The 16,286-nt window shown below is 46.1% G+C and overlaps 1 protein-coding gene across 5 annotated transcripts in view; it reads right to left on the bottom strand.

Moving 5' to 3' along the window:
• Positions 1-7,705: 7,705 nt before the first annotated feature.
• LOC126540542 (fatty acid CoA ligase Acsl3-like) overlaps positions 7,706-16,286 on the bottom strand; it is a 61,690-nt gene continuing 53,109 nt past the window's right edge. For all 5 annotated transcript variants that reach the window (XM_055076106.2, XM_055076105.2, XM_050187373.3 and 2 more), the window contains 2 exons: positions 15,454-15,729; positions 7,706-8,924 (listed from right to left, as the gene is read on the bottom strand). In XM_055076106.2, the coding sequence (XP_054932081.1) occupies positions 8,746-8,924; positions 15,454-15,729 (455 nt within the window). In that variant the 3' untranslated portion in view covers positions 7,706-8,745. The remainder of the gene's footprint in view (positions 8,925-15,453; positions 15,730-16,286) is intronic.

Below are 16,286 nucleotides of genomic sequence, written 5' to 3'. Positions count from 1 at the left end.
GAAAACAGACGTCTTCGCCAATGAATCGGTTATTTCATTAAAAAATAAACCTTTATGACCGGGTATCCTAATCAAATGAAGACATTGCTGATGGAATGGAACTAGCAAGTGAAAGAGATTTAACGTAGGCTAATCACAAGACGCGGTAAGGAAAGAGCACACAGGTTAGTGAATCAATAAGAATAGCAGCTGTTATAGTCGTTGGGTCTAATTTACCTAAAGCGAGAAGAAGAAGAAGTATTCTAATGACTGGAAAATGTAGAGAGGTCGGCCGGATAATGGAGCATCTGACCTGCTACTCTACGTAAGGGAAGGGGAAGAGGGGAAGAAAAGGGTCACAATGGGGGAGGATAATGGGAGGAACGAGGTGAAGGACACATTACACAACTGGTATCACAGGCGTGAGTCCAGGCCCGTGTCACCTAGGAAACGTGAAAGAGCACGCATTGTCTCTGTCGTCTGCCAACTCTGTGGCCATGCACATAGCAAGAAGTCCTCCGACAGTGGTCCATTGTGTAAATGTCTCAACGTATCTGCCATTGTCAGTCTTTCGCGCGCATACTCAGGGCACACCACGAGCACATGGTCTATAGTCTCTATAGCGCCACACACTGAACAGTCGGGGGAGTCTGTCCGTCCAATAATGTGCAAATATTTGCGCGTGAAGGCGACGCCTAATACACTAAAGCGAGAATCGCTGCTATAAACTCGCCATAAAAATAAGCACAAAATCAGGCAACCTTAATGAAAAAGACCAGTCGAGTGCAGGGCAACATATTTCAATGTCAGCCTTTTCCTCGAACTGCGATGCATCTGTCGCAATGATAATGTTTGTTGATGGTGTGTTTAGATTATCTTGTAATATGCCGTTTAAGATGTCGTAAGGTAGTACTTATGCGTGGTTTGGAAAAAAAAATGTCGTCAACGTAATTTCCAAGGAATTTCAATGCGTCTTACTGCTAAGCACATCGCGAATTTTTACAGTCGCGATCAAAAGTTTGGGGACCAAAGGTGCCGCGATATTTAATTTTTTATCGCAGCCTGGGCATTCCGGCTGAAATCAAGAGCGCGCGTACGCGCGCATGTTTGACGAATACAATGTATTAAACCAATACCAGGCCGCGGTGCTGCGCTTGAATATATTTCGATTTTTTTTTTTTTTTTTTTGCTGATGCCGTGGTCTCCAAACTTTTGCTCGCGACTGTACATTTAGTGACTCAGGTAATGTTCTCACAAGTATAATTTGTGGTGCATGAAACCTGAGCCAGTGAACGAGAAAAAAAAAATTCTGGATTGGAGATGGAAATGACTTTAGGACAGGTTAAGGGCGATTCATATAATCTCAAGAAAGTCCGGACGGTCAGAAGGTGAAATCGGCATAAAATGGGTGAGATTCTCGCTTGGAAGTATAATACGGCATACGCAACGAATTTTGGAAGTCCTAAGCACAAACGTATGTAGTGCCCCTCGTTCTCATAAAACAAGTAGCCGAAGCTTGTACGGCGGAACACCTCACAATAAAACACAGTGAAATTCTAATATCAGACGATCATACATTTTATATGCTATCAAAATTTTCTTCGCATACCTAACCTTCGACTGCTCAAGTTACGCGAAATTCCCATTGCACGAACTCCTTTTGTCGCAATATATTTAATATGCGGCCGCCAGTTAAAAGATCGGTTATAAGTAACACCAAGGTACTCGAGTGATTCTACTTGTGGGATACCTTCGAGATGATAGCTATGCGACATGTGTACTGGGTCTTCAACGGGAAAAAACAAGAATAGCACGCTTATTAGCGTTCTGGTTTAAATGTAAATTATCCAGCCAGCCTTTAGATATGACTCCAAAATTCCGTAAAGGGAATGAATGTCGCTAGACATATATTTAAAAAAAGCAATGTCGTCATCATAAACGTTTGTAGTCTCACCTGGGTGAACAGGTATTCTGCTCAGTAAAATATTAAACAAAACTGGTGAAAGTACCGATCCCTGAGACACACCCTCTTGTTTGCTTGTGTTTACAAGAAAAGCCACTTTGAAAACAATAGAATTCCCTCTCTCCTAAAAATTCATTCACCCGTGCTACAAATATAACCTGGAAAGCAGTGGCCCTGAAACCGATTTATTAAAATTGTATGTTCAATGATGTTATCGGCTTTACATGCAGGGTGTTTCGCTTAACTTGAGCCAAACTTTAAATATATACAAATGCTACGTAGCTGGACAGAACCAAGGTAATGTTGTTTGTCGTGGCTCAGAGATACTCAGATTATTTCTTGCATTCCGCCTAATTAGATCATTAGTATTGATTATTTGATTAATCAACTTCTTAATTATTATACTTCGATGGAAAGTGTCAATGAGAAAACTCCCGATACAGCTTTCTGTTTCTCAATGCGTACTGAATAAAAGTGTTTTCCGAGCGTGAATGAAGCCCGCGAATACACGCAAACTGCCTCGAGCGGCCAGTCGCGCGGCAGTTTCGTAAATGTTTTCTTTTTTTTCAACCAGCTTCCCTTCTTCGATAATCTCATGTACACTCAGTACTCCACCAGTGGTTAGACGAGTCACGTTTAGCTGACTGAATTATGAACTCAGACTTTTTTTCGGTATATCTGTAGGGCTGAGCAAATGCCCAAGCCAATTTCTTCATTATTACCGCTAGTAAATGACGCAATCGTGCAGTGCATGCAATCTTTAAACCTTTTGCAATTAACCAATGTTCTACCTTGTCTTTCAACTGATCTTAATGGGCATGCAACTTCGAAGAACACCGGAAGATAATGAGTGCTTTAACAGAAAGCAACTGTAGTCCAAGATGTCACGGTAACACTTGTGCTAGAAAAAGTCAAATCTAATACCGAGCGAGATTACGCACGGGCAAATGTAGGTCGTCTCATATTTGGACCGGAGAGATATTTATCTATGGTCCAGTCCCATAGATGCGTTCCGCAAGCGTCTATTCTGTATGATGATGACCTTGATGTGTTTGGCGCGTACCCACTGACGGGGATTGGCTGTATCCCCATGACACGTGATGCGAGTTGAAGTCACCGGTAACGATGACTTCCTTTTTGCATTTTGCGAGCACACTATCCAATTGGTGTGTATTGCGAACGTTCATAGGAAAACATGCATTTATAATTGAAAATTAACGGTAACGTGGGATGCTGAGGCCCATTGCCAAAATTTCACATTCTGGGGATATTAACTGAAAAGATATTTTCACCTTGTGACAGAATTTAGGTGACAACGAAATGATTAAACCACCTCGAAGTGAAAGGTGATCTAACCGAAAAACTTTAAAAGGAAACATATCATCAGGAGTAAGACAGGTTTTTTGCAAGATAATTACGTCGGGATTAAGCTGTGTGGTTGAGCAATTTCAGTTTCTTGAAGCAGAAATCAAGGAACGACAGTTTCACTGTAGCACTTTTAAAAAAGCTATGGCGATGATGGTAGAATTACTTCAGCGACTACCATCGCCATGTACTTTCTTTGATAGAAAGATAGAAAAATAAAGGTAAGAAAAATTCAGCAGGAGGAAGGATAAGGTGCAATCAACATAAACAATTGGGTCATCCTCGAAATTGCCTGTTTGTATTTGTATTTACTTTAATGCGCCCAAATTTCCAGTCTTATGAGCCACACGTTTTCCACGTTAAAGTGAACCTCTTTATTTAGTGTGCTATAGTATTATTGCAAAAATTTTCACTCTTCCTTGTCTCGTTTCTCGTCTACGTAACTTATTATTATCGTCCATGTTTTCATCTCTCTTTTGCGAGCATCCCACCCACCTTCAACCAACAGCTTCTGGACAAATCACCCGTAGTGGGTAAGCGCCATGGTTTGAGGAGCAAGAAGATTTGGGTGCCAGGGCATAAAGGTTTGTTTTTTAATTAAACTGCTGATTCACTGGCGAATGCATCACTATCCGGCCCTGTTCTTTCTATTCTACCAGTGACAGCACAGATCACGGCGGCAAGATTTCGGATGCGATCAATAAGATTAGCCTTATCAAACCCACATTTGACTGCTTCTCCAGAGTAAAAGCACCTGGCATTTCCCCGGCATAGCGAATCCTGTGACACAAAGATGCTTGAGGTCTGCCTCACCAAATTACGCTGCCGCATACTCCCGCTGAATTTCTATTTACACAGGTCGGGTTTGGTTCCCTCCCCCCTCTGTTCTTTTTGTAATGAGGAAGAGACGATACACCACTTTCTTCTACCTTGTCGCCGCTTTACTGCGGTGAGAAAAAGATGGTTGGAAATACCTTTTCGAAGAATTGGCCTGGACTTGACAGAACCTGCAGTTCTTTCGTTCGGAGCGTCCACTTTGGGATTCAGCCACAGGGATGCATGCTTCGCTGTCCGAACATTCCTTACGGAATCTAAATGAATGCCCTGCTAAATTCTTTTCTTATTGTTTTTACTTTTAAATTAAATATTACTCATTCAATATGACCTTCCTGATTTTATTTAACAGGTAATACTGCGCTATTCAATGCTATTTCAATAGCTATTAGGAAGTTTATGCTCCATAATAATTTCGAATAATCCACCCATTTCTTGGCCAATACCCCATCGTGGGTAGGAGCCACACGCACCACAGGTTACAACAACAAGTGTTCAGGCATCCACCCGCTCAGCTTCTTGCTGTCATGAACCAGACTCGACACAGTTTGCTAGTCGAAACCGGCGTTCCTCTGACCGCGCCCGCTGTAAGGCCGTCCCATCGGCCCTCCTCGTCATCGAAGGGCCTCGACGCTTACCTCGGGCGCCACTCGCTCATCACCATGGCGGACAAAGGTGAAGTGAGTTCTCTCACTCGCGATGAGTCGCCGTAACGCCATTTCGGGCGAAGTATGAAAAAAGAGTGTACCGACAACGCAATTTCGACGTTGTTGAGACCACACGACTTCACAGGCTCGACAGGACGACAGCTAAGAGTGAAGGTTGAGAACTGTAAGGAGATCTTAATAAATTGACACTAAACGCGGTCTTGAAATGCCGGACCTGGCTTCACTGGAATGAGGCTAGATATTATGATGTTGCTCTTTAAAAAAATAGATAGATAGATAGATAGATAGATAGATAGATAGATAGATAGATAGATAGATAGATAGATAGATAGATAGATAGATAGATAGATAGATAGATAGATAGATAGATTGATTGATAGATTGATAGATAGATAGATAGACAGATAGATAGTGGGGATGCGCGATTCTCACGCGTCCCCTGATATGCTTTTTCCCGCATAGCTCGCGTCTCCTGTACTCCGGCTTCGCCGCGTGACTTTAAGGCGACAGTATGTATGCTTCCAGGGTAGTACGAGAGATGGCGCGAGCGTTGCGCTGCTAGCGCCACCTAATGGCAGAGTTAGTCGGGCGCGACGGGGAGTAGACTCTTGCACTTTGGCCTTTGGCTCCGGATCGGCAAGCGGCGCGGACGTTCCGCGCGTGCGCCGATCCATGCTTCTGCAATACCGTTTCGCGAGGCTTATACCGGGATGGACGAACACGATCGTTAAACGCGCTACCGTTCACGTGACAGCACGCGCGAACGACCAGGCGTTAGTGTCCAGCATGGGGCGAACACATTCGCTCGCTATGCGGTCGCGGCGAGTCGGACTTCCTATATTTGTCGCGCACCCATCGGCATGTTCTATCGATAATAACTTACCCACGGTGGTTGCTCAGTGGCTGTGGTGTTGGGCTGCTGAGCCCGAGGTCGCGGGATCGAATCCCGGTCACGGCGGCCGCATTTCGATGGGAGCGAAAACACCCGTGTACTTAAGATTTATGCGCACGTCAAAGAACCACAGGTGATCGAAATTTCCGGAGTCCCCCACTACGGCGTGCCTAATGCTCAGAAAGTTGTTTTGGCACGTAGAACCCCATAATTTTTTTATCGATAATAATTCGGTTGGCCATAGATTGATGTACAAAAGGTGCAATAAATGTCCTTGTGATTGTCTACACTACTGTGTTGTCGTTCCTTTGTCCCAAGAGCGCCAGTGAGACTCCTCAAGATAGATCAATCATCTAAAGTTACTGTATAGGCTACCTTTGGTAGCATACAGTAACGCTGCCGGCGAACGCTATGCACGAAGGCGGGCTGCCTTCGTGCATAGCGTTCACCGGCAGCGTTTCCCGGTAAACAATGCGGTTACATACGCTGCAGTTGCCAGGAAGCGTGAGAAACAGTCAGGGATCTTTGGATGCTATCGCTTTCCACTATTAAGACGAAGCTTAAGCGTCCTCCAAATTTTTCTTGTTTACATGGAATCTAGCGTCCGGAAAACGTATCATACGATCGCAGTTTAGCCACGTACTGAACGTCGATGCCGTAATATTAGAGAGTTTTAGAATAGGGGCCCCAAAGAAAAGACGCAAACTGCCTTAGGGTTTTGCGTTGGGAACGCTATTTTTAGCGGGAGCCCAAATAGCGGCCCCAAAAGTTTTGCGTCGGCAAACATGGCGGCACCCATCGAAGCGACGGCTCTAACTTAGCACCAAACTGGGTTCGATTCGCGGTAATGCGTGAAGTTCGCAAGCTAGAAGATGTGACTGCGGTTATCGCTTTCTCTCAACTAGCGTGTTATGAAGATTGACTCATTAGACGCCGCTGATCTTGAATTCGATTGTGGATTTCATGGCTCGTAGGCCTAACACGGCTAAGCTTGGCTGGTGAAGGCTAGTAAAGTTGGTTTGCTCGGAACTAAGCGCAACAAATTGTTTGCTGCTTACAGAATAACCTCTAAACTGTAATTAAATGCGAATACACGAAGGTCAAAATTATTATTCCCATCATAATATGGTATATTTTCTTTAATTATTTCTAATAGCTTTTCTTTGACGCCGTAGTGGCGCTGTCAGCGCAAGACGCTTTCCGCAAACGTAAAACCCTATTCTAAAACTCTTCACTCCTACGTGCCCAAACGCTAACACCCGCAAAGCTCTTTGGGGCCCCAAACTATTGGGGCCCCTATTCTAAAACTCTCTATTGTGTTTTCCGGGAACGTACGAATCTAAAAATATAAGCGTAACTCTATTCGGTCATTTTTTTATGGTCTCGATGGTAAATGTTGGCGCCGGGAAAACGTACGTGACAGGAACGTATCAGCGATGTTCTACTGTATTTATATAGGTTCTCAGAAAAGAGGCTCAATTTCTTTTATTGCGATAGCAATTATATGGACACTCCAGGTAAATATACGCCGCTGCTGCGAGGTTCCGTATAAAGTCCAACTGCGATAAACCACGGCCGCGCTCCGTATGTGCGAGGGAAAGCACGATCACTATGCAACAACATGCTACTTAAGTGCTTCAGCATTTTTTGAGGCAGTGTAGAAAGGAGTTTACATTTCAAATGAAAGTGTTTCACATAAGAAACATCAAGTACAAAACTTTTTGCTTAAAGAAGCAAAGTTTTCCTCCAATGACGCAAAATAAGCGTGACAGTTTAAGGAACAATGGGAAACATACCAGGTTCCTCTGGGGAAGCGCATGCATATAGTTTGGTCTCTTGTCCTGTCAGGTCCAACAAACATTGCTGCAAGAGAAATACTTTAGATGAGAATGTTCCGATGCTGTTGAGCTAGGCTATGCAGACACTGGTGCCATTTCTTGCCACCTATATATTCGTATTCATCTGCACAAGGTGCTTTAAATTAAAAGGCACAACGCAGTGATGTCCAACACTTGTAGATTTATTGTTTTCACTAGTGGGGGGCTTCGAAATGAAAGGCACAACAATATTAGGTTTGCAAGATCATGACGAGTCAACACGTATTGAGTGAGAAAGAAAAAACAGACAAGATGAAGAGGAGATAGAGGCCCCCAACCAGAAAGAAGAGCGGGTACACAAGCAGAACAACACACAACATGGTCCCCCGTATTCTGAACTAGTCAACGGTGTATAAGAGAATGCCATAAATAGAGTAGTGCAGCACAAAGTTGTGCGACTATTTACAAGGAACACTAAAGACATCTGCTTGAACAAACAAAAATACAAAAAATTGGCCTCTACTCCTTCGCACTTAAAAAAAAGATACACTACCCAATCTTGTCACTCACGAAGGAACACTGCTGCCTGCATTAAATGCGGAAACCATCCTTGTTTTTTATTATGTATAATAAATTAACAAAGGATGCAATGAGTCCCCTCTGAAACTGAACACAAGACTCTGTCCTAAAAAAAGAATGAGAACTAAAAAATGTGCGCACAGGGAGGAAGGTTTAAAAAATAAAGAGAAGAAGTTGTAAAAGGAGGGGGCGGGGAGGTAATGTACAAGCAACACTGTGGCAGCGGCCTTTTCTCCCCTCCCAACAGACCAGTCTACTACAGCAACACCGTGCTCATTGCATGAAGCATGTGTGTGTCTGTGTGCGCATAGTTTTTCCTAAAGCCCCTCCCTCCCCCACAGTTTCCAACATTGCCACGCAAATGGCAGCTATCACAGTTCAGTCACTTGCAGCACTTGCACACTGGAACGGGCAAGAGGTGGGGGGGGGGGGGGCGGAGCGGTCTTGGTGGAGAGAAGTGTCTCTTCTGTACAACACAGTCCTATGTACACAACACGCGCAGTCGCGCCAGAATTCCAAAATGGTCGCGTGGATGTGCGCGTGCAGCCCCTGTGCAAGTGGAAACGACGCTTGGAGGAAGTGGGTCGCAGTGATGCGCGGTTTCTTTTCGCTCTTTGCCGGTGCTCTTGCCGGACGGGCCTAGCAGCTTCACGTGGACTTGGAGGCCCTCACTGAGATGTCGTACAGCATGTCGATGTCGTTCTGGTAGAACTGCTGGATCTTCTTGCGGCGGATTTTGTAGGCGGCTGTGACTAGCCCGGTGTCTGGCTGCCAGTCCTCGCGGCACAGCTTCAGCTTCGTTGGAATCTCCATCTTCTGCAGGTTGGCTGCAGGAGGAACAAAAAGAATTTCTTTTTTTTTTTGCTCTGAAAAGCCTTTGCCAATGTTCTTACTACTTTCCCAAACACCGTAGAACCTCGTTGACACGATACTGTTACATACGATTTATCTGTGCCAATGTTTGCAACCGAGGACAAAAAATTACCGAATACGGTTACGCTTATTTTTTGCCCGTTTATACTTTCCTGGAAAACATGATCTTTTCGACCCCGACATTCAGTACATCACCAAACTGCAATCATACAATACATTTTCGGACCCCTTGATATCCCATGTAAAACAGGAAATGTGCAAGAAGGGCGCCATTGAGAACAGTATACAGTTGAACCCACTTATAATGATACCTGTTTGAACAATATATCGGTTATAACAGAGAAGCTGCTGCACCGTGAGCTTTTTTGTTTTCCACGGTGAAATAACCCGCTTACTTCAATGCCCCGATGCCGCATTATCAGTTAAACGATGAAGTCTGGCTGCTGGGTGTCAGAGCCGAAAGGTAGTGAAACGCGAAATTATTGAAGAAAAAACGAAATGAGATATTCGAGCCCCTGCACGATGGGCCGCTGCTCCAACAGCAGCCGCGCGCTCGTTTTCCAGCCATCTCCGCGCGGCTCTCTTTTCTTGCCAATTCCGCCCCTCCGAACACAAACGGGCTGTGCCCATAGCTCTACGTCGCCCCACCCTCCGAAACACAAATGGACCGCGTCAACTGCGTCGCAAGCAGATTGCTCCCATGTTGCGAGCTGGCTCCTCATTCAGTGCAGTTCTGCGAACAGTTTAATCGCTCGCGTTCATTTTTGTTGGTTGTGTTGAAGTCGTTCCTGGCCACGTGGTTTCTCAACTTCGCTTGACTCACTGCCGAAACGGAAGGTGGCTGATCTGCCCACTGATCATCGGCAATGCACGACGTTGCCGGTGCAAAAAAAGCGCACAGCTATAAATTTGGAAACTAAGTGCTCCTAAGCGATGAGACGATCATCACGAATGTGCCTGCATAGGAAGGCAATGACAGCAGCGATGATGCGGTAGGGCAGGCTGCCTCAACGCTGTCCTCGCAGGAGACCTGGCATGATTCAGACCCTCAGAGGCTTTATTTTCCCGAGGAACCTTCCACTGCACTACGCGGAGCGCTTGGATGCCTCAGCAAGCTTCGCGTAAAGCATGCATGGCTGACGGACATAGGCTTTTCTTGTGCAAGCCAGTGAGAAGTATGTGGCGAAATGCTTGTGGCGATCTCTCCTCAGCGTTTCTTCTGGATTTCTCAAATTGACAGGCTGCTGCAGCAGCCTTCTTGCAATATTTAAAAGGCCCCTTTTGGGGCCACCAAAGTGATGCCTCGGCGATGCTCACATATCGCTTGCCACCCGTGACAACTATTTGCAGTCGTTATAGCAGCGCCATTTTTTAATGCCGACAGCCACAGCTTGTTACACGCGATTGGAGTGCCCAGGAAGCAGTTAAACGAGTTAACACGATCAGCAGCCGGGTGGAGGAAGGTGGTGGGGAGGGGCACTGGCCTCCCTGCCTATATAGTTTTCTCATATCAGCTCTGCCATCTCCTTATGTTGATTTTTTCATGCAACCCGGTTATAACAATTATCAGCTATAACAATGGAATTTTTGTGTCACTTGAATATCGTTATGATTGGGTCTGACTGTACAGCCGTCCATCGTGACAGCTTCATCGCAATACTCGCCTGCCGTCTCACGTGAGAACGTTGGTGCACAGTCAGTTTCTTATTCTGGTACCAGCAAATCTTCATCGGGGCCATTGCACTCTGCATTTACAGCTATTGCCGCCAACCCTATTGCGATAAGATCTTCGCCTATCTGTTTCACAGCGCATGGTGCCGTTGGAAGCGTACTGAATGCTTTTAATAGGCGATAGCCCATACGCACCGCCATTCCCTACGACAGGCGGTGGGAATTGAGCATCATGCATGTTCCACTCCGGCGACATCGTATTTCAACGCTGCCCACGAGCTTGATTTCCTTTAAGTTTCTGGTCGCCAATGCAATAGAAAAACAATGAAGTGCGTCTCCGGTCGCTCTGGCCCAACGAGCAATTATTGGGCACGCCAAAACCTCCTGCAAGGCTGAATTCGAGGAGCGCAAACGTAAGCTTCTGCAAGGCACAAAAACAAAAACGCTGTGCACGTATTGTGCTACAGCAATCTGCGCAACGCTTTGCATTACGTACTTGAGTCAGCAAATTCTTTAGAGACTTTGGATCGTACGTTCTCCCGGTTAGTATGTTCTTTTTTTACACAAAAACTACGAATGCAGTTCTACTGTGCAGTTGCACTTCATGTTTAACGAGTTGCTTATTGTAGAATGCATTGATGGAAGTGCGAAATGCTCAGTGCCACATCCGAAACGACTCCTTTAAAGTCGAACTGAACCTCGAGACTGTTCAACACTGACTCATCATAAATATTTATTGGAGGCCTCAAGCCCACAGAACAGGGTATCACTTCACATGGATATACAAACTGAGGGAAGTTTGCCACAATGTTAAATTCATTTTGCAGTACATTAGCCAGCATGGCTAGTAAAGGAACACAAGTCTGATGCGCGAAAAGAAACACTTCCATTTAACAAAACATTCAAGGTTATCGCTTCATATGGCAATATTATTAGGAAGGTAGGCGCCTGCATTTGTAACACTGATCAGCAAGCTCCAGCAGTTTCATGCGATTTGGCTTGCATGATGGCTCAAGGTAGCGACATTCGTCGATGCCAACACTTTCACGGCCTAGCCCGCCAATTCACGAAGGTTTACAATGCAAGAACAGTGTCGATGTGGCATTTCTGATGAAATTAAAATGTGATGAAAGTGATCAATGAATGTGACCAACTTGAAACAGATACATGCCAGACCTTTCACGTGTTTCATGGTGTATGAAGCTAGAACAATGCTTCAGGAGTGCTGCGGGCTTGGGACAAACTAAACTGCTTGTAGATGGTGCCAACATTCATCACATGAACAATGCAAAGTCTTACAATAGCATCCAGTTAATAGCTTAAAATGTTGCCGTGCATTTGCACTGACCATGGCAAATAGTGGGGCTGAAGCGAGCTGGGTTTGCCAAGAGCTCTAACAAAAGCTACCTATAAAGCACAGCAAACGGTAACACTTGTGGCAAGTGGTATACAGTCAAATCTCGATATAACGAATCCCATGGGACCACCGAAAATCGTTTGCTAATCTGAAAGGTCGTTCTAGTGAAAGCCCCAAAATTAACTGCTCCTCCAATCACTCCATCACTTCGTAAGTTGTCACCATTTGAGCTATCCATGAAAACGATGCTGTTGGCTCTCGGCTCGCGTTGTTGGTATTTTCCAGGGATTCCGCCGCCACACACTACTTAAGCACAGCGAGCAATGCGCGCAAAGCAGATGCCAACGCTGAGAAAACTACTGACAAAAAGGAAGATCCATGTCGCTTCCAAAGCGACATGTTGCTTTCTTGTTTTCACATTCCTTGCCTTGGGTGGACACTGCAACCGCCTCACTCGAGGCGGACACCCAAACTATCAAACTTTACTAACCGCGTTGAGGCAAATTTTGCCGTCGCCAGCAATTTGACCTTCATTTGACCGCAGCTGTGCTGTAGTCTGGGGAACGCATCACATGACTCGCCGCACTGAGCTTCGCCACCGGCTTGGCACATGCTCTCTCTACAAGCTGGGTTGTCACCCGCCCATGCGACTTGCTGCGCGCCTAGCTAAGAGGAGTGCCGCGCTTGCCTAGTCAGTGCGAGCTTAGCCATGGATGAGAGGGAGGCCGTGCCAGCTTTGAGCAGTCATTGCCAAGCAGCATCTGACCACCCTGCGGTTATCGCCCAGCGAGCATGCTTCACTTGAGAGGGTCCGGAATGAAACAGGCATCGCACCGTCGGGATCAACGTAGCGACTGCATGTGCGCCCTGTCTGTTTGTGCTTCGATGCTGCACATGTTCGCAGCGTCTCTTTGCATGTCTAGCACTTGCGCTTTCCCTGTGGCACAACAGGCGTCGCACTGGCGAACGGTGTGTGTCTATCCAAGCCTAATCACAGTCTTGTCTAGTGACCTAGGCACAGCCGTCATACCTGGCTTAACAATGATTGTACAGTCGGAACCCGCGATAACGAAATTCTCGCGACAACGAAACATTTCCGTATCCCCCGCGAACGCCCATAAGATTCAATGCATTTCATACCTCTTGGTAACGAAATGTAGCTGTACTGCAATCCCGCATAAACGAAATTTGCCAGAACGTCCCTCCGCATATTGCATAAGGCTAGCAGGCACTAAAATGTGTTCAAATGTGATTGTTTTGCATTAAAATTGCATAAAATACCACCACATTACACTTGTGTGGGGAACGCCATTTTTGTTCCCAGGAACAACCAAGCGCCGAAAGCGATCAGTGTGCTGGAAACACGTCATGGCCGCCATCTTGTTTGTTGATCGCCCGTTTGAAGTGGCACCATGAGCGATCACGCACGTTGCTACCGACATGTGACGACGGTGTTTGCACGCCTACCAGGCGAGATCGTAAATCATTGTTTGAAACGCGCATTCATTTTTCGTTCCCCGCGGCTGACGACTCGGCGAAGCCTAGGCCAATCGCGTGAGGCAAGACTGAACGCAAACTGGACGCGCGTTTCGAACACAGAGGAGCGCGGGCCACCAGATAAGGTCACAATTTTATGCGCCAACAGGGTAGTATGCAGTGGCGGCGCCATGCGGCGCATCGTAGACACCGCAGCAAAAAAATTAATAAATGCAGTGCCGTGGTAGGCGGCTCCGGCGCGCTCTCTGGCCACTTCCTCCATGCCCTCAATAGAAGTCAGGCGCGTGTGGTCGAACGGGAGCAACATGCTCGACCGGTTGCCCTGGTAACCGAAACGGCGGTAATTTCTTTCCAGGCCGCCAGGCTCCGCGGGCTTGCGACCTTTTCTGGTCGCCGCAAACAGCGGAGTTTCCACTCCTAAATGTTTCTTGCTCAGTGGTTTCGAACAACAATCCCCGATCGCGGCAGTGCACTGCGTAATGTGCGCCTTGGTGAGAAAAATGCAGCAAAAAACAAAGAAATCCACGTCCCACCTACGTGGAATTGTTTATGGCACTTGAGATGGCGCTTGTCGCGGCATATGGAGTGTCACGCATGGGACCATGATTGACCGATTGTCCGGGAATACCCATCCCTTGCTTCAAGAACGCCGATTTTGGTGCCACCCAACAGGCATCGTGTGCAGATTCTACGCTGAACGTAGATTTGCGTGAAAGGGCCGTTATCTCAATCGTTTGCCTTCGCGTACACGAGATACGATCACTTTTGCGACCGGCACTGGCCGCGTCGGCGCCTACGGGCAACAGCGTGCGCTGGAAAAATGCTGCTGCATGCGCTGTTGTTCTGCGTCCGGTGCCGAGTTACGCAAAATCTCGGCAAGTGATCGCATCTCCGAAAGCAGTTGACCGAGAATTCTGCGCTACGGCACTACTGCCACTGCTCGTCGACGCATGCGGCACACTTTGTACTGTCAACAATGCGGTTGTATATCCTCGAGCAAAGCTTGCAAAATAGGCTAACGGAATTTGGACAGTAAAGTTTTGTTCTGCGATGCATTACCTATCTGTGCTGTCTCTTTTCGCAACAACGAAATTCTCGCGAGAGCAAATATTTTCGCGTTTCCTGCAGATTTCGTTATTGCGAGGTTTAACTGTATACCCAAGTATAATAATTACAGATAAATTATAGTTAACCAAGTGAAACAAAGACTTAACCAGGCTATGGCCTTGCATATGTAGGGTTAGCCAGAGTTAGCCATTCTTCTAAAGCACAAGCGCACGTAAACACATCGTCCGGAAAGCGTAAAGTGCGACCATGTGGCATCCCCGCAAGTACAGAGGTTACATTTCTCCACGGGTATAGCTAGTATGGCCGCAGAAATAAGGGCAAAAGAAGGAAGAGACGCGCCTCTGTCGCGAGGCGACAGTTGTCTGGCCGGAGCATGCGCTCGCAAAACCCAATGTGTCGTCGCCTCCGGAATAAATAAAACATTAGCTCCACATTTTCTTTTACTGAGTGGCGTCTCAGGATTTCTAAGGATTTCAGGATTAAGGTCTCAGGATTTCTTTCTGTGCCTTGTTTGCTAGCCTACTGTTTCAGATGCCGTGAAAGATGCACAGAAATCGAAGAATATCCCCAGATTTTGGACTATTAGTTCATTGTATTGAGGCATTAACATACACGGAAACTGAACAATTGTTATTCTGAAGTGTTCGGTATTCTGAAGTTCGTAGTACTGAAATAGTTTTACATTGAAACCATAAGAAGTCATCTGGGGATTTCTGAAAAGTTTGTTAACTTTGTTAATGTGGTGTTAGTAGTAACGAGATTTCACTTTATCACAGCTGGAGGTACATGGCCGTTTAAAGTAGAGTGAGCACACTTTTCCTGCTCCTCCTCCTTCACACTCCTTGCAACCGAAGTTCATGCATGCACCACTTTACGACTGCTGGGCTTACCTTTGCGGGCATGCGAGATGATGGCCTCAGCAGCCGCATTCACCACCACAGGGTCGTTGCAGAGCTGGTCGAAGGTCAGGTGGCCACGGCCCAGCTTGTCAGCAAGCATCTGCAGCTGTTTGGGGTTGGGCGCCACTAGTGCAACCAGGTATGTGTGGAACGAGTTTCCATACACACAAAGGTTGTCAATCAGAGGGCAAGTCTTGAGCTCCGTCTCCACCTTGCCCAACGAGATGTACTCTCCGAACTGGAGCTTCACCAGGTCCTTCTTGCGATCTTTAGGAAGATATAAAAAGAAAAGGAGAGGAAAATTCAGGCATTGAACTTGAGGAACTCGATACATATTTGATGTTCGACAATAATAACATCAAGTTTTACAAGAATAGTGTTGAATGAAGGAGTTTTGCTAGATAATAGTCTTAACATGCATCCGCACATGCACACACACACGAGACATACTGGATTTACCATACAGTGTCACGTGTAAGTTGAACTTATCTTTGCAAAAGCAGTCCAAATTAAGAAGTTTGACCTATAAGTGTACTTGTCCACTATACTGATGTGGAACAGACTTCCCATGTGGCTGCAACACAAGCTTTAGCATTATTGGATTTATTTCGAAGTGAGCTCTAGTCAGTTTATAGCAAATTATACAAAAAACATGTAGAGGGGTGCCGCCATTCATCTGCTCACAATGTGTGTGGTGTGGGGCATAAGAGCAATTTCGGCACCTCTAGAAACACGAATCAGGTGCACGAAGTGCATCTTTTTTAGCCACTGTGGTGCAGATAGTCAAGGACATGCAATGCAGGCTGCCAGCGTTGACAACGTGT

This window comes from Dermacentor andersoni, chromosome 2 (assembly GCF_023375885.2).
Source record: "Dermacentor andersoni chromosome 2, qqDerAnde1_hic_scaffold, whole genome shotgun sequence".
NCBI classification, from domain to species: Eukaryota; Metazoa; Arthropoda; class Arachnida; order Ixodida; family Ixodidae; genus Dermacentor; species Dermacentor andersoni.
The sequence above is the reverse complement of the archived record's forward strand: the minus strand, read 5'-3'. Positions and strand labels throughout refer to the sequence as shown.